Source organism: Astatotilapia calliptera, chromosome 11 (genome assembly GCF_900246225.1).
Source record: "Astatotilapia calliptera chromosome 11, fAstCal1.2, whole genome shotgun sequence".
NCBI lineage: Eukaryota > Metazoa > Chordata > Actinopteri > Cichliformes > Cichlidae > Astatotilapia > Astatotilapia calliptera.
Genome location: NC_039312.1, coordinates 17,437,172 through 17,457,672, shown reverse-complemented (window position 1 = coordinate 17,457,672; position 20,501 = coordinate 17,437,172). Strand labels below are relative to the sequence as shown.

Here is a 20,501-nt window from a genome sequence, read left to right as displayed (position 1 = left end):
AAAGGAGCAGTAATACACACACAAAGTAGCAAGAAACAGAAGCAACTGGAAAAAAGATTTATATTTATAGTTTAAAACAATCTAATTACCATAATGATGTTTAATTTTGAATATCATGAAGTGCCTTGCTATATTTATTTACCTTATTATTCAATTCACTAATTAATACACACATAAGGACCATGTGTCACGATCTGAGGAGACAGACCATGCGGTGGTGCATGTGGTGGACCCAGGTGCGAACACAAGAGAGTAGACCGGAGTAACTTATGAGTCTTCTCTATGAAGACTCAGAAAACCATGACAAAGACTGGTCGTGAGGACACGACACAGACTGAATAAAACACAGAGACTAAATACACATAAGGGATGATCAAGGGAAGTGGAAACACATGAGGGGGAACAGCTGATACACATGAACCTAATGACAGGACAGGAAAAGTGAAACTACATACACTGACATTAGACACAGACTTTCAAAGTAAAACAGGAAACATGGAGATTAGACGTGATCTGAACTGAACATAACCACACAGACGTGACGCATGACAGGTAGACACACGAACCAGGGAGACTGCGTACAGGAGGAGATGACATAAACACTAAGAAACAAAGGACTAAACAGCAACCTCAAAATAAACTAGATGAACTAAACTAGGGCACAAATGAATACAAAAGATACATAAAACTCAAACACTGGGTCGCTCGACCCAGGACCATGACACCATGTCCAGCAAGTGTGGAATAAACAGCTTTTCTAACTATTACAAAGAGATGACAAATACTCTATGACTGCTAAAGAAAAAGAGAACAATTAATCTGTATTCGTCAAATAATTTGTCAGCCATTTAGTTTCAAAGGTAGCTAGGAGGGGGGGGGGGGGATGAAAACAGAAAAAACAAACATGATTTCTTGTAAACCACATGACTTAAGGGAAATCTGGCTTCAACTGACCAATGAGGAGATGGTTACACATTGTGAAACAGGAACACTTTCCAGGCTGCAAGCCAAGTAGCAATGTAAAACGGATTTTAATAAAACCAAACAGCTTGTTGTCAGAAATGTTGGTCTGGTGGTCTATTGAAACCTAATGTGCAAAGTTAAAAAAAAAAATATAGATTTAATAATTTTAATAATTGACAAAAAAACACATTGTATGTTAAACAACAGCATGCATCGAGCAACATGCTATATCTAGCAGTATTAAACTGTTATCATATTATGCCTTGAGTGTTTATGCATGCATTTTTTAAAGTTTTGTAATTGGTTTTAAGTTTTATAAGTCTGTTCATCTGCAGCTGAAAAAAACAGAGGGAGGGCATTAATGAGATCCAGATATTGTGAAACAGGGGTGAGTGACTTACAAAACAGCAGTTAATCTAAAGTCTGTGTCAAAGCAGGCAAAGTAATCAAAGCGGCGCGATGAAGTGCCACATTTTTGTGATACTGCTGCTGATATGGATCGCGGAGTGTTCAGCACAAAACAGGTAAATTTAGGAAGAATGAAGTGTAATGCTTTAATGGCTGATGTCTACTCATTTTAACTGATATATATAATTAAATATAACTAAAGTTTTTGTCTTCAAACAATTTCATAACCTTACAAATGAAAAAAAAAAATCATATGTTGGTATTCCCATATTTATTTCCTAATAATCAACTTGACTTAATGTAAGATACGCTCAAATATGCAACACTGCAGATTGCATAGTTATCTAAAAATCAGATTATGTGAAACAGATTATTAAAAGATGTAATGTTCACTATCTTTCATTTTTGTGTGCAGATTCTTCATCTCAGGCCCGAAAGTCTTTCACGTGGGCGTTAATGAGAAAGTGTTTGTCCAGATGGGACCGGGTCACCTTAACAAACCTGTTAAGCTCTACCTGAAGGATGAGATCTCTAGTACTGTTGTGTCTGAGATGAAAACGGTTACGTGCACTAAAGAAGACAAGATTGAAATAGCTGAGCTCAAGGTATGCAGACTTCACACTCAAACAAAAAGCAAACAATAAAAGACAGGACTGAGATGTTACTACCCACTTTACCCTAACTTTATAATTTACATCTTTACAGCTAAACATGGATTCTTTGTTAAGATTGCCTCAATTTCCTTCTTACGTTATGCTCGTGGCAGAGAGCCAATCCTTCACACCCAACACGAAGCTAACAAGGGTTCTGGTGTCAAAACACAGGGGCTACATCTTCATTCAGACAGCTCAGCCAATTTATAACCCAACAGACAGAGGTAAAAACAAAGTAAAAGAAAATTAAATAATTCTACAGACTTTACCTAACAGTGATTATTTTGTGAAAAAGACATTTTATATTCCTTTTATGTTATCGTTCTTTTAGTGAATTACAGAATCTTCACTCTTGACCACACGATGAGGCCTCATGAGGAACCTGTCCACATATCAGTAATTGTGAGTTATAATTATTAATATTATATATTTTCTTTATAAATGTCTTTGGTAATACAAGTTTGAAAGACAGAAACATATTCACTCTTTCTTGTCTTGGTCTGTGTTTGGTCACTGTATGACAGAATGCTGCTGGAAATAGAATAATGAAAATCATGAAGATTGCAAAGGGAGGAGTACATCAAGACTCATTCCTCATACCTGACGTTTCTGAGTAGGTTACAAATTTCCAATGAAAGTGAAGATGTCAAGGAATTTTGACACTTACTGTACTTTGTTGTTCGTAAAGAACGGGTACTTGGAAGATTACTGCACACTATGAGGGTGATGAAGCAAATGCTGCCTTCAGAGAGTTCAAAGTTCAGAAATTTAGTAAGTTTACTATAAACTGATTCGTGCAATTGAGATCTTTTTTTTAAATTCACAGAAAGTATCTTTTGACTCTCATAACTTATTTACTAACTGTAGTTTTACCAAGCTTTGATGTGAACATCGTAATGGATCCGAAATATATTTTGCTGACCAACAAAGATCTTCAATTCACCATCTCAGCAATGTAAGTGCTAATTTTACTTCCATTAAACTAACTCTTTCTTTGCAAATTCATGTCAAGAAATGTTAAAAGCTAAGGCTTTGGCATTGGGGTGATTTTGTCAACATCTTATCAGCAGGATGACTTTTAACAAATAGAACAGTTTAACTGTTTAACCAAGTCATTACCTGACCAAGGGCTGCCAGTATTCAAATAAGCACACTCATGCAATGAAAAATGCAAAAAACGTAAGGGAATCTGCAAGTCTACTGTAGCACGATTTGAAAAATGAAATTAATGTCACATAATGACTCATTATGACACATGATGGTCCTTGCAGCCTCTGATCACTTACCAGGTGAAAACCTGGAGTTTGAGATTGGGCATTTTCTCTTCCATAATTATTTCCTATGCAGTGAAAATAATAAAACTTTTTATTAACTTGGATTCAGCAACAAAAAATATTCACTGCTTGAGTCAGACCGTTTAATGCTTGGATTGACTGTCTCAAGTATAAATATACTATTGCATTTTTAGACTATCTTTGCTCCAGTTAACAGTTGTTTTCTTTAGGTACACACATGGTGAAAAAGTTAAAGGTGCTTATCACTGCCAGTTTGGATTTGTAAAAAAAGATGGCTTTGGCGGTCAGGAAATGACTTTTATCAAGGGACTGGAGCAGACCGGTTCGGTGAGGAAATCCATCCAAAATTCACAATGCAGCTAATTTTAAAATGAGTAACAAACTGCATGCCATTATTGTTTCATTTTATCAAAACTTCTCTGTTTCTTGCAGGTCAAAGATGGAAATGCAAAGGTTTCTCTTTTGTTTAATGAGACAAATGCAAAACTTCAGAGGCAGCTGAAAACAACCCTCTCTAAGATGCAGGAAAATGGAGATCGATTGTTTTTGAGAGTGTTTGTCACAAACATACAAAGTAAAGGAGACATTTACATTCATCAATATATCTGAGTTTGTTTTTGGTTATTTTATTTGAAATCATAGATATTAGAGAGTATTTAATTGTTGTAAACAATGTGGTTTCATATAGCAGTGCATAATACAGAATTTCTGGAGCTACATTTAATTATTGCATTTAATAAGTAAAAGTTCCAATATAATAAATCTATTGATAAACTCATTAAGACATGGAGAAATATTAATGCGACCTTTTATTTTTCTTGATAATACTGTGTACATTTTTTGGCCTAGGTGGTGAAATACAAGAGGCAGAAGTTTACCTGCGAATCTTCACCCACAAATACACGATAGACCTCTCTCGAACTCGATCTCATTTTATTCCTGGATATCCACTGGACGTGGTGGTATGTCTGAAACTAACACATGGGAATAGTTACACAAATTACTGGAATGATCTTTAATAAAACACTTTTCTTTGTTTTTCATATAGGTGCTCGTGCGTCTGCCAGATGGCTCTCCAGCAGCTGGTGTGCCAGTAAATATTAATCTACCAACATCACAGCCTTGGGAAGGCACCACTGATCAAGACGGGGCACTGTTCAATACTTTTAATGTTCATGATAAAGCTGATATTACAGTTGAAGTTAGTATCCCCAACCTTATTCAAAGGTGTTGTTTAACAGATTTGATTCCAGTTTTAACTGTTTGTTCATCTGCCTCCAACAGGTTTCTACAAATGGATTACGAGAGAGAAAAATAATGCGACGTGCTTCCTCTCAACATGACAGCTACCTTTACATGACTTTTACCAGCAGGATCTACTCTGTGAATGAATTCCTTACCATAACATTCAACACCATCAACAGCCCACGCAGTGGATATATACACTACATGGTCAGAAATATCTGACTAAATGCAATATTGTGTATTCTCATAAAGGAGCAGCATTTTGTCTTGATTTTACACGTTTTAATTGTCTTTGTTTCAGGTCTTAAGCCGGGGAATTGTAGTAAACACCGGCTCACTCCCACTTGGTATATCAGCTAAACACCAACTGCAGATAACACATAATATGGTTCCATCGTTCCGTGTGATTGGCTACTATCACAACACTAACGGTCACGTCATAGCTGATTCAGTGTGGGTAGATGTCAGGGATGAATGTGAGCTAAATGTCAAGGTAAGTAAACAGAACAGATAAAAAAGTGCAGCACGAGCAGAGAAAACAAAACTATTTCAAATGTGTGCGCTGTAACTAATTTTTACTAACATTTAACTAATGGAGGTGTACAAACATTGCATATATTTAAATAATTTGGATTTTTAAATTGCCTACATCTACATGTATTTATATTGATATATTTATTTGATTTTGGTTTGAGAAGTCTATTTGTATTATTTGAATTTTCCTTCACTAAACAAAAAAAAAAATCCTGGTATATCTTAAATGTCTTAATTTAGGTACAACCCAAAGGTACCTTTGCACCTAACACACATTTAAAGATAGACTTTGATCTACATGGGAACAGCGCAAAAGTGGCTTTGCTGGCTGTGGATAAGGCCTTCTACGCTCTCAATGCTGACAATAAACTCACACCCAAACAGGTTACAGTCTCACACACTACTTTCATACTTATGGTATTTTTTGTAATTTATAGGTAATCATAGTAGTAAGTCTAAGCTTTTCTTCTCAATTGTCAGGTATTCTCTACTATGAACTCATATGATCTGGGTTGTTCCTATGGTGGTGGACCTGACTCAGCATCAGTTCTGTTAGACAATGGCTTGGCTTCTGTATCTAATGACCAGTTTCTGTGGAGAAAGGGTAAGAAAAAAAAGTTTTTCTTCATTTAGTTAAAGGAACATTAGGTAATTTTTTGAGGTTATTTAATTGATTAGTGTGTAATTATATCTTCTCCTTGAAACTTTTTTAATACATTATTGAAATAATCCAATAAAATATACATAGGAGCGGGCACAGCTCTGTGGAAGCCACCATGTCGTCCCACCATCCTGAATACAGTAGCTGAGATGGACAGGGCCTTTCTACTTGGTTTCGTTTTATGTATGCGATTAGAGACTAGCCATTTACGTAGTATTGCCTATTGCCTATAAATTTTATCAAGATCACAAAAAGCTCTTTCAAAGTTTATATGACTATTCAACATTTGTACTTTTATATCTATATCATGTCCTTTTCATAATGACTTTCTACTCCTACTTATCTGCTTCCTCCACAATTGCCCGGTCCTTTTTCATTTCCACCTCATTATCTTCCTCGCACCAATCCCCGTCTCTTTGAAGTCAGGACCCTAACACACAAAAATGTGAAGAAACATGCTTATTTCCTCTCGACATTGTTGTAGAGCTCTGTTATGCTATTTTAATGTAGTAAAATACCCTGTTTTTAGAAAGAAAACTAACAACCTCTGTTAATTAGTACCAAGGTGTTCTGAATGCCATAGCAGTTGTTACTTCATATTATTATGATATCTTTAGGTTATTTTCCTTTTTAAAATACAATGAGTGTCTTTTAAGGAATTGTATTTTATGTAGACTTCACTGTTTAAATAAAAAATTGTATTTTCTGACTTTGAGAATAAAGCTTCCATCAATCCAACCATAAACACAACACTTTCCCATCCATCCATCCATCCATCCATCCATACATACATCCACTCTCTTCCGCTTATCCTTTTCAGGGTCATGGGGGGGGGGGGGGGGGGGGGGGGCTGCTGGAGCCTATCCCAGCTGTCTTAGAGCAAGAGGCAGCCTACTCCCTGGGCAGGTCGCCAGTCTATCACAGGGCTAACACATGAAAACAATCATTCACACTCACATTCATACCTGCATTCACATCTATGGGCAATTTAGTTTCCAATTAACCTATCCCCACTAACTGCATATCTTTGGACAGTAGGAAGAAGCACTTTCGCTTTTCCAAATTATTTCCTACAACAACAGCTAATAAATACGTATTACATTTTTTTATTCCATTCGAATCATTTTTCTGTTGCTTTCCTGCTTCTCTCCTACTACTAGATTTTGGTTGTAATTCTTCATTAACACGACAAAGACGCTCAGTGGACCTTCAACCCGAAATGATGGCCATGAGTAAGAAGATTCTAGTATTAAAACTTTGGTCTGATTGTATAAAATATTTTTTGCAAGAACATGCTAAATGTGTCTTTTATTTTCTTTAGAATTGAACTACACAGAGAAAGAGCTGCAAAACTGTTGTGTTTATGGATTTTCTCAAATCCCGATGGAACGAACATGTCGGGAAAGAGCTGATCGGGTCCTTCTAGTGAAAAAAAATCCAACTTGTGCTGAAGTGTTTTTAAAGTGCTGCCTTGAAGCGGAGCGTCTAAGACAAAAAAAGATCCAGGAAGAACTCCAAAAAGGATTTGGCAGGAGTGAGATGAAACTGACACTTTATGCTGACACTTTAAAAATCATCTTGAGTAGCATTTAATAGCTGTAGCTTAATTATCAAAGTCTGACTTTGACTGACTTTGACTTTTTCTGGCTTTTAGCTGCATCCGTTGCTGATATAGAGGAGTTCTTCTCAGAAACCTCTCAGTATATCCGAAGATATTTTCCTCCAAGCTTTGGTTTTGTGGAATTTGACGTCTCCAACAAAAAAAGGTAAGCATTTTTAATGTACCTTTAATATATATATATATATATACATATATGTGTGTGTGTGTAGACTACATGCCTTTGGAGCAGAGGATCGCATGTTCGATTCCCCCCTGGGGTGTCTGTATCCAGTAAGGGTCCTAAGGCTAGACCTCCCATGCTAAGCGAGCCTACCGCAGACATGAGCGAGACAGATAAATATGAGGCATACCGGCTTGGATGTTGCCCGGATGAACAAGGTCCGTGTCAGGTGTTGAGGAACCAGGGCACCCTGACGAGAAGTGGGCTACTGGAACAAGAAGGCATCGGTGGGCAAGAGACAAAAATAGGGCATTGTTGGAATGCTACTACACTAGTAACCCTCGTTGAAGGGGTTACATGAATAGGATGAGGGACCTATGGAATCTTCGATACCCAACATCCACAACGACGGCAAAACAACTAGCTCAGTGTTCCAACATACGAAAGAAGGGACGGCTCTCACAGCTAGAGATTGACGAGGTACAACACAAATGCTGAGCCAGGACGCCAAGTCAGGAGGGTGATATGATCAACCCCACCCGAGATTGGGTACCAAGCACCAAGTGCGATAGAAGAAGGATCGTTGAGTGCGAGAGGAAGTGACCTGAAAGATGGGATCATGGCCAAGCTTGAAACCTGAATCCCCCGTAGCCGGTTACCAAGTCTACGTGAAGTACCCTCAGAAGGTCTGTTAGACTATGTTAATGCAGCACTGTGGACGATACCTACAGCCACCATTACCGAGACTAACAAGCTGATCTACACCATGGCAGCAGTGATCAGTGAGATGCTTGGCTACAGCCACAAGGGGCAGTGCCCTCCATGGAGAAGGAGGCAAGAGGCTAAGATCAAGGTAGTAGGGAGGGAGGTTAGCCAACTATCGGAGCTATACAAGATCAACAGGAGTCTAAGAGCCTTCATCAGGTAACAGTGGTCCCAGTGGTAATCGGAGGACTAGGTGCGGTGACTCCCAAACTAGATGAGTGGCTCTAAAAGATCCCAGGAACAGCATCATGTGGGGTGGCTATGGCTCAGGTGGCAGAGCAGGTCAGCCACTAATCAGAAGGTCGGTGGTTCGATCCCAGGCTACCTCCTGGCTGCATGCCAAATATCCTTGGGCAAGATACTAACCCCATGTTTGCCTACTGGTGGTGGTCAAAGGGCCTGGTGGCGCCAGTGTCCGGCAGCCTCGCCTCTGTCAGTGCGCCCCAGGGCAGCTGTGGCTACAATGTAGCTTGCCATCACTAGTGTGTGAATGTGTGTGTGAATGACTGAATGTAGTGTGAAGTGCTTTGGGGTCCTTAGGGACTAGAAAAGCGCTATACAAATGCAGGCCATTTACCATTTTACATCGGAGATCTCTGTCCAGAAGCGCACAGTCCTAGGAACAGCTAAGATAACGCGCAGGACCCTCAAGCTCCCAGGCCTCTGGTAGAGGACCCGAGCTTGAAGGGGCGAGTGGGGAATTTTTTTTTTTTATATACACAAATCCATTTCCAGTCAAATACAGTTGTTCGATGCATAATGACACCATGCAGTTGCTTTGTTTATGTACTCATCTTAATTGTTATTGCTTGAATAATGTGTGATTATTTCACTTAAGCAGCTTATCTTTGAACCCCCGTATAAACTGTGTCATTTGTCTGATTGATTTGATTTAATTTGATTTCTCTTCATCAAAAACTCTTGTAGCTACCCATTGCCCCTTCCTGATTCCATCACCACATGGGAGATTCAGATTGTCACATTATCTCCATCCACAGGTAATCATTACTCTGTGCTTTATAAACACATCACAGATATTTGACTGGATCTCATTAACTGCAACTTACTTCTATTCTGTGTTTCACTCAGGTTTCTGTGTCGATAAGCCACTTGAGATCAGAGCCTTTAAGACGTCATTTGTGTCTCTGAGACTGCCTTCATTTGTGAAAAAATTTGAGCAGCTGTCAGTTTCACCTGTTATCTACAACTATGATGACTCCGAACTGCAGGTAGATTAACCTCAACATCAGCGCTGAGTGTCACTGGAAACAGTAACTACTTTGTGTGGAATAAGTAAAGATTTTTTTTGTCTTCTTGGACACCTGCATGTTCACAGGTGGCAGTGCACATGGAACAAACTGAAGGACTTTGCTCTCCTGGTTCAGCCACGAAATCATCTTATGTTAACATTACTCTTGCACCCCAATCCTCTCAGTTTGTCTCCTTCTCTGCTGTGCCCATGGTCGCTGGTTCAATACCCATCAAAATACGTCTCTATGATATGAAGAATAGCTTCGGAATAGATGCAATAGAAAAAACTTTGAATGTGCAGGTGAGTGAAATGTATAAGATACTTTTATGGCAGTCTGAGTTCCAAAAACAAGGCATACTATAAACTGGTTGTCTTCTATCTTATGTTGTAGAAAGAAGGATTAGAAAAGAGAGATCAAGAAACCAGTGTCCATAACTTAGATGGTGAGTGGGTTTGTATTTCTGATGGATAGTTTAATGTCAGTCATAGTTATTGTTCTCCTTTTTATACTTATCTCTGTTATGATAGGAAGAAGCACAAAGACTATAACTATTGACGGATCCTTACCAGATGACACAGTCCCTGACTCCAGCTCCAATATATTTGTTTCAGTAGAAGGTAGACACTGAGACACAGACATAAAATTTGTTGACTTTTAGAAATACCTGACATCTTATTATTTAATTTCTCTCATTCAACAGGGAATGGCTTTGGTGATTCATATGCAAGAAAGCTTCTTTCTACTGAAAGGGTTGCTGAAATGATTGTTTTGCCAACTGGATGTTTAGAGCAGACAATGTCAACACTGGGACCTACAGTTTTAGCTTTCCGGTACCTTGACTTGAGCAATCAGTGGTTTGAGCTGCCACCTAGCAGCAGAGAAGATGCTCTTAATAAACTTGAGCAAGGTAGGAAGACATGAAAAAATATCCTTATTAGGCGCTAAATATGCTACAAATTAAAATTGTTTTATAATTTATAGATTCACTGGTCAGTCCACATACAATTATTCGGATCTTAAAAAAGTTACCATTTGACCTCTCCGAAGGATTTCTTGAACAAATATTTTAGCATGAAGTTCACCTTAGTTTAATGATGTTAGAGCTGAGTTACAGGCTCTTGAAATATACTGTAGCTCAATTTAACCAGTCTCCTGTCCCACATGGTAATACAACACCATCAAGTATACACAGCATGCACTTTTTAAAAAAAGTTTTCTCTAGTGACTTATCAGAAAGCAAGTAAAACATTAAGGATGTGAGTGCTTTTTTCTGTACTCTGCATCATTAAATTGGTAAAGTTTTGCTCAATAGTAATTGAAGAACAAATCCTAATGAACAAATACAGGACTTTTTAGATTATTATTTTTGGATTGGGTGCATAATAAACCAAAAATGGAGCTTGAATGTGTTTTTAGCTCAAAAGATTTCATGTGTTTTCATCTCCTGTAGTTCAGAAGCTATGAGGACTCAAATATGTTGGAAAAAATTATGCAAACAAAAAAGATTACAATTTTTGACTGTGGTAAAAATCAATAGAATAAAGGTAAAAAAAATAAATACATAACCTTATTAAATATGTTAAAGTTATTGTAAAAAAAAAATCATACTTGAAATGCACTGAAATGCACTCACAAATTTTTTTATGGAATAACTTTCTGTGTTTTAATTAGGGGAAAAGTCAGTTTTGTGTCACAAATCATCACTATGCTTGTATTTCGCCTTCGTGATTCATATATGTATTCATATATATATAGTAATGAACTGACACTTTTATAAGCACAGTGTACTTTTTTGCTAGGCAGTAAACACATCACAAGCTATAGAAGGCATGATGGAGCCTATGGTACATTGAGTTATGTGCCATCGAGTAATTGGTGAGTATGGGTTTATATAACTCTTCTTTAGTTTTGGATGTAAAGTAGTAATTTGAATCTCACTTTATATTTATATTTTAAAATCTCCATTATGAATAATAATGAATCAACCTTTTCACTTTGTTTTTTCATGTTCTCAGGGTGACTGCTCTTATAGTAAAAATGTTTTCATTTGTGACTCAGCGTCAGACTAATGAAGAACGGAAGAACGTCAGATTAGGAGAAGACATCAGAAGATCAGTCAGTTACTTGCTCTCAGTCCAGAAACATGATGGGTCATTCAGTGACCCAAATCCTGTGCTACACAAAGGAACCCTGGTAAATTCTCGCAAAATAAATGTATTGTGCATATTAGAACTAGGGGTGCAACGATACTCATATCGATATTGAACCGTTCGATACAGTGCTGTCGGTTCGGTAAGCATATGTATCGAACAATACAAAATTTTTAATTTATTTTATCAACTTTTCTTCTGACGATGCTGTCCGTGTTGAGAGCTCAGTGGATCTGCGTTCGACTACTCCGCCTAGGCTGCACTGTTGAGCGCAGATCCACTGAGCACAGCGCAAGCTAGCAAGACAGAAGCTAAGCTCATTGCAAAATGGCAAATTGAACCTCCCCCACCCTCATTCAGATCTGGCCTTTGGAACTATTTTGGTCTTTTTTTTTTTTATTATTATTATTGTATCTTTATTTCAGACATATACAGAAAAAAAACAATATGTACACAAGTACACATACTTACATTTACAAATATGAATATATATGTGAATACACACATATGTATGGGGCGCCGTTTGTAAAGTGAAAAATGCTGAAATTAACGGCAACATTTTTCCACATTGTGCTCAGATAAAACCAAAAAGAAAATAAATAAAACAAAACAGAGTCTTCATGTGAAGTATGACCCTGAAGGTAAGCGCATCATGGACAAAAGTAAAACAGTATGTCGGATGTGCCACGCAATGCTCAATTACATGGGTGGGAACTACTGGCTCGTTAATGTGTTGGCCGTCCAGCCCCACGCACGGGGCGATCCGCGGTAGCTCGTTAACGGAGATTTGCCGTGTTGTGGCGTTAACGTCATTTCAGATTAATGCTGACAGCACTAGTGGGAACACAATTAATATGACTGCACATTGACTCCGACATCATCCTAGTGCAAAGACAAGTGGAAGCAGACAAAAACAACAAGCCTGCATGCTACAAACTTTACCAGAGTCATTTAGACAGCCGTTAGCACATGATTCCCCTTATGGGGACCTGATATGTTTAATATGCTGCTGAGAATATAGCCCAGAAGAAGCGTATAGTATAGCTTTTATTTTGGAAAGAGACATTTCTCTGTAATAAACTCTCTTTTCCAAAGATTTCTCGATCAGATAGATTTATATTTTTATTACTTTGTTCTTTCAGCAACATTAAATTTAAAAACTGTACTTTTGAGTTAAAATATATATTTATAATTTTAATAAATGACAAATTAAAAAAGCATAAAAAAATTTTGGTATCGAAAAAATATTAAACCGTGACACCAAAGTATCGAACCGAACCCTGAATTTTGTATATCGTTGCACCCCTAATTAGAACATTAGGGGTATAAACAGATGACAAATTAAAGGAAAAGTCATAAAGCCTTGGTTGGCCCATTTCCATCCTGATGGCAGCGGTTTCTTTGCAATAGTCATCATCTTTAAATCTAACTAAAACACAAAAAGAAGGGAATATTTTTGGAAGAAGAACATACTATTTTACTATCAGAGCTCCAGACACTGGTCGAGTCAATGCTAAGTTACATTAAAGCTGTTCTGGCAGCATGTGATGGGCCAATGCACTGCATTTTATAATGTTCATTCTTTTCCTTTAATTTGTCTCCCATTTAGATCTAAATACAACAAACCAAAATACAGTGATCTGAGTGCAACTTTATATCTGTGTGTTTAATCTAGATAGACAAAGACCAAGATGCATCAGTGACTGCTTTCATAACTCTTGCACTGTACCGGTCTGTCGAATTTCTCCAGCCTGATATGCAAAATAAAGTGGTGAGTGGTGATATTAAAAACCAACTGTACTTTTTTTACTAGTTTTGACTACAAGTGGGTAATTGTAGTCAGTCTGGTATCTGAGTCCAGACTGCAGTCCAGACAGCATTTAAATGATAAACTCTGATGGAATATTACACAAAAGAGAAAAATAACCAAAGCATATGCCAAATTTCCTGCTTTTGTAGTGGTGAGCACGCTCACAAATGATCAGTTATTCCGGTGCATTTAATTAGAAGCACTAGGTTGCTACTTACCTTCCTAATTCCTATGAAAGGTGTCAGGATGTACTTAGTGTTTCACCTGCAGGGAGTCCTGTGAAAAACGTTCTATATATTAGCATTACTGTTGCTATTTAGATAAAACAGGACATTCATCAGGTTCGGGGACACAAAATAATTGATGCTACATTGAGAATTGTTAATTTTTATTTGCCACAGTTAGCCCATAAGTCACAACAAATATGAGCAAAAAATAATTCACCACCTTCATGTTATTCTCTTCCAGAGACCAAGTATTTCCTCTTCAACATCATATCTCCAGTCACTCGCAGTGGAGCTGCAGCATCCCTATGCTGTCGCCATTACAGCCTATTGCCTCTCAGTGTGCATGCCAAATACAACAGATCATTCACATATATGGAAAAAAGTGGAAGCAGCGGCTATTAAAGGTATGTCCAGTACAAGAAAATGAGTGTGGGCACTATACATACAATAATCTATTACTATGACCAAATTATATGTGCTGTCTCTTCCTATATTATCATATAATGTCTAATTTTTGTATAATTATTCTGTTTTTTTTTTTTTATTAGGAACGAATGACTGCTATTTTTGGGCAGTTAATGACAGCCCAAAGCTGGATGCTATCACAATAGAGACGACAGCCTACGTCCTTCTAACTGCTGTTCAGCTTGGGCATATAAACTGGGCAGAGAGAGCAGCCTGTTGGTTAAACTCCAGAGAAAACTATTATGGAGGCTTCAAGTCAACACAGGTGATTAGGCTAGAGCTGGAGAATCCATCTTTGTGTGGAACTCCTCCTGTTTCCCCTGTTGTTTAACACCATTTATTCACTGTCAGGGAAGACATGTCAACCATTATATTATTAAGAATTCTTACCATTCCCAGGATACGCTCATGGCCCTGGAAGCCCTCGCAGAGTACGAGTTAAAAAAGCCTCCCAGTCCAGAACCAAAACTGAAAGCAGATTTCACCTCTGCTGGAAGGAATGAAATTGTAACACTTCAACTAGAAAATAAGAAGGAAAAAGTAGAGACCAGCCTGAAGGTATCATAAAGCAATGCGCTCAGACATATCTGTATAAGATGAAACCCCCTTCTAATTTTTTTTCTGTTGCCCTAGAAATTTACAGGGAACAACATCACCGTGCATCTGACTGGAAAAGGAGAAATTAAGCTTAAAGTATGTTGGATTCACATCTTTGATTTGTATATTATGAATCAGATCTATAATTGACTCTAAATGTCCCTTGTAGATTGTTAAGGCTTACCATTTATTGGAACCCAAGGATGAATGTGACCAGGTGTCTATCAGTGTCAGAGTGGAGGGGAAAGTGAAGTACACTGGTGAGATTTGTAAATGCTAACAAATCACAACTACTGATAAAAGGCACACACTTACATTAATCTTTGTCTATCTAGCTCCGATATTAGAAAATTATGAATACTATGACTACGATGATGCGAAACAAGACCAGGAAGACCTGGGACGAACAGCCATTGAGGGGTCTGATGCTCACACCCGATACAGGAGAGAGATTGATAATAACTTCAGTCCAAATGAGGCTGTTACCTACACTGTCTGTGTCAGGTTAGTTAAATGAGATCCAGTAAATTCATATTTACTTTTCATGAATATGAATTCAGAGTATGAGCTGTGCAGTTCAAAAAACAAACAAAAAAAAAAACATTTCCTGATCAATGTCTTTCTCAATGTCCTTTTGTTTTTTGTATTCATGGTCATAGTAAGAAGAGGAATCTTACAGGAATGGCCATTGCCGATATTACATTATTGAGTGGATTTGAGGCTAAAACGGAGGACCTGGATAAGGTTGGTATTCTTCACCATTACTCCCATTACAAAGTAAGAGAAGATTTTCTAGACATGTGCAAATCTCGATGCCACAGCAATTATTTACGCTGAAGGGGAATTGCACGTGGTGTGCTTCATTTTAACATTCTTTGAGGCAATATTTGTCAGAGTTGCACTGTGACATAAATACAAGTGCTGGGGTGTCATTCTGATAATTAGAAATTACAAAAATGTAAAAAATAAACATAAAATAAGACAAGAAGCCTATATGGAAGGTTCGATCCTGTATAAACTGCATTATACTACTTCCAAGTAAGTTCGTCATACTCAGGAAACTAACATTAGTAATCAGACTTAGTGGTTACATAAAAGGTGGTTATCAGCTGGTGTTTTCAGCATGAGAACATGAAATCATCCCACAGCAGTGTGTAACCGGGCTGCTGACCAACATGAGGACAAGGTGCCAGGCTTTTATAGCTGTGTATGGTTCTTCCACATGGTGCTGGAGCCCATATTGTGAAACAAATGAATTAAGATGCAAACATGTCTTGTTGCTTCACACTTCAATGTGAAGCAACCCAAACAAGAGTCAACAGGAGTATAAGCTGTTTGGCATTGGCAGAGCAACCCACATACTCAACTGTGATGCTTAACCCATAAGGCATTTTAGAATAGAATAGAATTCAACTTTATTGTCATTGCACATGTCACAGGTACAGGGCAATGAAATGCAGTTTGCTTTAGCCATGATATAGATATATTACAATATATATTAGCAATAATATAGATATGTAAGTGTATTACAGAAATGGGTCTATTATGGGTATGTTATAATGTACACAGTATGAAGTATGTTATGAATATTCTATAACTATAAGTATGTACAGACTATGAACAGGATATAAATATGAAATAAAAAAAACTATACAGAAATCTGAGGTATACAGTTATACAGAAATGTGAACTATGCAGGTTATAAACAGTTTTAGGATTAAAAATTATGGTATGTACAGAATGATTATTTACACAGAACTATACATATATATTTTGCTTACAAATGTGGCGCCATTTAAGGGTAAAACACAGGCTTTCTGGCAGTATTAGATTTCTTGTCAAGAAGTATTGTTACAAAAAAGAAAAAACTGACCAAACACAAATGATCTTACTTTTTGTGCTAAGTTTAAAAACACAATTGATAACCTTAATAAGATGTTTTTGCAAATTTACAGTAAACAAATACAAGCCTTTAGTTTTCTCTGTTAAAGAGAGAAAACTTATGAAAAAAATGTATTTAGTCTTTAGATCTTTTCTTTATCTATGTGTGAAGTTATTTTAAGTTAGCTATATTTAACATACAGAAATCTCATTTAACTCAAGAAAAAAATATTTTGTGGTTTCAAAGAGAACATCAAAAATATTATAATAAAAGTTACATGTGAAACTGGAATGACCTGTACTCACACTGAAACTTCAGAAGATTCTTTTTTTCTGCTAAAATGCAAAATTGTTTAATTCTTTTTTTCCCCAGTTAAAAGATTCACCTGAACATTACATTGACCATTATGAGACGTATTTTGGAAGACTTCTGATTTACTTCAACGAGGTATGGATGAATTCAGGTTATGGAAAATAAATGTGCTTGTCAAATGTTAGATTTACTTTTTTATCTCTGTGAAGGTGAAAGAGGATGAGGAATGTATTAGTTTTGAAGCTAAACAACTGGTACCAGTTGGGCTTCTACAGCCTGCTCCAGCCACATTCTATGATTATTATGAACCAGGTAAGACTGTCGTTCTTTCTTTCTCTCTTTATACAAACACATATGCGATCTCTTTTATTGAATAGGACTTCATAAATAGTACTATGTGTTTTTCTTACAGACAGAAAGTGTACTGTGTTCTACGCTGCACCACAAAGAAGCAAGATGGTATCCAAACTGTGTTCAGAGGACGTGTGCGAATGCGCAGAAAGTACAAAAAAAATTTAGTACACTACAATGACACCCCCAAATCTAAAACGGCCGTCTAAAATCAAAATAAAAACTGAATCCAATGATTTTCAGATTTCATAAAGTCATATTTTATTCAAAATAAAACTGAAAAGATATTAAATGTTTAAACTGCTTAAAATGTTTAAAAAAAATAGCCCATTTTTAATTGAAAGGCAGCAACGCATCTCAAAAAACAAAAGTCTGTAAATTTCTGTATATGTCTGAAATAGCGCTGGACTTTTGAGAGATGAATGTTGTCCAATTCTTGTTTGATACAGGACTTGAGATGCTCGACACTTGTGGGTCTTTTTTGTCATATTTTACATTTTGTCAAGCACCAAATGTTTTCTCTTGGGCAGAGGTCTGGACTACAGGCAGACTAGTTGAGCACCCAGGCTCGTTACTAAAATATCATGTTTCTTAACTTGATGCTTTGTATGGTTTTACATTGTCTTGCTGAAATATGCAAGACCTTCCCTGATATATATTGCCTGGATAGCAGCATATGTTGCTCTGCAATGCATACAGACCTTTCAGAATTGAGGGTGCCTTTCGAGATGTGCTAATATATGACTTTGATGAAGCCAACAGCTGTATTCACAGAAAAGTGATCCTGAGTCCATGCTGGGACTTCCATAACAGAAACATGTCTGTTTTTAATTTTATGTAATTTTGTGTAAAAAACAATCAAAAAAATATAAGTGTCTTGACTTTTTAAAAATCTTTTTATAGGACCCTGTCATACCCTACAAAAAACATTTGATCCAAGACAAAAAATTTGGAAGGTTACCCGTGTCCAACATGCTTGCTCCTTCCCTATCGTAGATTACGGTCAGTATTCTAACCAAGACATTTACGTGAAAAGAATCAAATATTAACTGTTTGCTAGTTAGCTTGTTAGCATTTTTGGGGGTGTTAATCACTGCATTATTTCTATATTTGTTTTGTATTCCAGCATACATCGTTGAGGTCTCCAGTATTTCTGTGAAGAGTAACTTTGAGTTGTACACCACTCTTATAATTGAGGTTCTCAAATCGAGTAAGTGAACTATTGTTGCCTTTCATTATGTTTATTTGAAGACTTTCTTTAAATATAATAATTATAATCCTTCTACTAGATAACGATGTGTTGGTGAGTAAGAACTCTGTCCGAGTGTTTGCTAAGAGGGTTCACTGCAAAGGAAAACTAGACATGGGAAAACAGTATCTCATCATGGGCAAAGATGGCACCACAAAAGATACAAGTGGAATGTAAGTATATCAGGGATATTAAGGAAAGATTTCAGAGAACGATTCTCTCTTCATTGCTTTCTTCTTTTTATAGGATGCAGTATCTGCTGGAATCAAACACGTGGGTTGAAAAAAAGCCTTCAGAAGAATGTAGTAAAAGTGCTAATAGAAAGTCTTGTAGGCATTTTAATGACTTTGTACAAGAGTACATGATAGATGGCTGCAGACAGTGAAACAAACTGCTTTCACTGTCATTTTAATGGAGCTTGATTAAATGACTTTCCCATCAGATACACGATTAGCATGAGTGCTTAGAGCTTTTGTTGTTTTTCTTATACTTTTTGGCTTATTCTACTACCACCTCACAGTACATAGCTATACATGTATGCTCTGCATCTATCTAGCTACCTATAAATCAAAATGATAAAACCTTGAAACATATACAGTAAGTACAGTAAGACATTGGTAGACATACTGAGTGTGACTCCATCACTTTGAAATGTAATCTTTCATATGCAAAACAATGGTCTGTGTTTCATGTTAAATAAAAACATCTTCATGCTATAGAGAATATGTCATTGTTTGCATAATATTCATTTTATAACTTAAAATGAAACAGAAGCAACTGGGTAAAAAGAAACACAGTGGGCCCAAACATGTATGTCTGCACTTTCATATTTTTTCCCAGAAGTGTGATTCAGTGTGGTTTGATTTAGGTTTCTGTCGAATATATTTGTTTTTATGTTTTTTTTCTTCTTTTTACTGCAGCAAAGGCTCTGAGAGGGGTCTCTGTACTCAGTGTAATTCCAGTCACCCCCTCACGATATAACATCTGCAGGTTGAGGAGAAAAGGGGAGGAGGGGGTGGCTTTTAGTGCACGAGTCCATTGCTGCTCATGGATTTGCACACTGACAAGATATGGTTCAATCATCTCTTCACAAGCATTAAATTTGATCTGTAGTCCCTAAAATGTGGTCATATTACACAAATGCAACATGGGGTACTCTGTGCAGTTATATAACTTGCAGGTAATGCAGAGGGGCGGGGAGAAAACCAGAGGTGCCGGGTTGCACGGTGAAGTGGCTGAGAACAAGCAAAGGCTTATGTGCTTATATTATTCTAATCTCTGAGTCCAGGTCCAATGTAAGCAACACAGCGCACTGACCATAACTTCAATCACAACCAGATCAATGTGCGCACTGTTTCAGCCTCACCATTAGACATTTCATTAAATCTGAACCAATAAAAGTTAAATAAATAGTCTGACTTCAGCATCGCATATTTTCATCTCGAGATTGCTTTGGTGTGCTGTGAGCTGCCAACAACACATTTTAAAAAGATGGGGGTTTTTTTTCTTGTCGAAGTAAGCAGTGGCTTGTCGTGACCGAACAGTTTCGACATGAGTTTTCGTATAATGACGTAAACCAAAGAACACTTGATTTACGCAACGCAATAAGTTATTCTCACAACAACAACTGATTGAAGTGCAGTTGAAAAATAAAGTGTTTATTTTTGGTAGATTTGTGTATTGCCCAAAGGGATTTACTGTAAATGTACATTTTCCATTCCAAGTACAATCTGACCTGCTCTGGCCTATGAAATGTGCTTGAGCAACATCTGGGAACAGCTCTGGGGGAAATTTGAAGTGTGCTCATATAATCAGGTGTATTTTCTCAGGTGTGCATTTGCCATAGGTGTTGATGGCACGTCTATAACCATTTTTTTTTTTCCAAAGGCCAAGAGAGGGT

The 20,501-nt window shown here is 37.2% G+C and overlaps 1 protein-coding gene across 1 annotated transcript; it reads left to right on the top strand.

The window, feature by feature from the left end:
• Positions 1 to 1,373: 1,373 nt before the first annotated feature.
• On the top strand, positions 1,374 to 19,312 carry LOC113031953 (complement C4-B-like). Its single transcript, XM_026184519.1, has 41 exons — positions 1,374 to 1,487; positions 1,787 to 1,976; positions 2,077 to 2,248; positions 2,356 to 2,426; positions 2,549 to 2,637; positions 2,713 to 2,795; positions 2,892 to 2,979; positions 3,529 to 3,646; positions 3,752 to 3,893; positions 4,169 to 4,281; positions 4,368 to 4,520; positions 4,604 to 4,771; positions 4,866 to 5,057; positions 5,339 to 5,482; positions 5,579 to 5,702; positions 6,920 to 6,991; positions 7,081 to 7,293; positions 7,414 to 7,525; positions 9,233 to 9,303; positions 9,395 to 9,534; positions 9,642 to 9,857; positions 9,949 to 10,000; positions 10,086 to 10,175; positions 10,259 to 10,465; positions 11,358 to 11,433; positions 11,574 to 11,751; positions 13,384 to 13,479; positions 13,987 to 14,149; positions 14,294 to 14,475; positions 14,610 to 14,768; positions 14,844 to 14,903; positions 14,977 to 15,067; positions 15,143 to 15,311; positions 15,467 to 15,551; positions 17,062 to 17,136; positions 17,211 to 17,313; positions 17,414 to 17,503; positions 18,256 to 18,354; positions 18,479 to 18,562; positions 18,642 to 18,774; positions 18,848 to 19,312. Exons 1-41 carry the CDS (start codon positions 1,423 to 1,425, stop codon positions 18,984 to 18,986), a joined length of 5,067 nt encoding a protein of 1,688 aa, XP_026040304.1. The 5' UTR covers positions 1,374 to 1,422; the 3' UTR covers positions 18,987 to 19,312.
• The last annotated feature ends 1,189 nt before the right edge of the window (positions 19,313 to 20,501 follow it).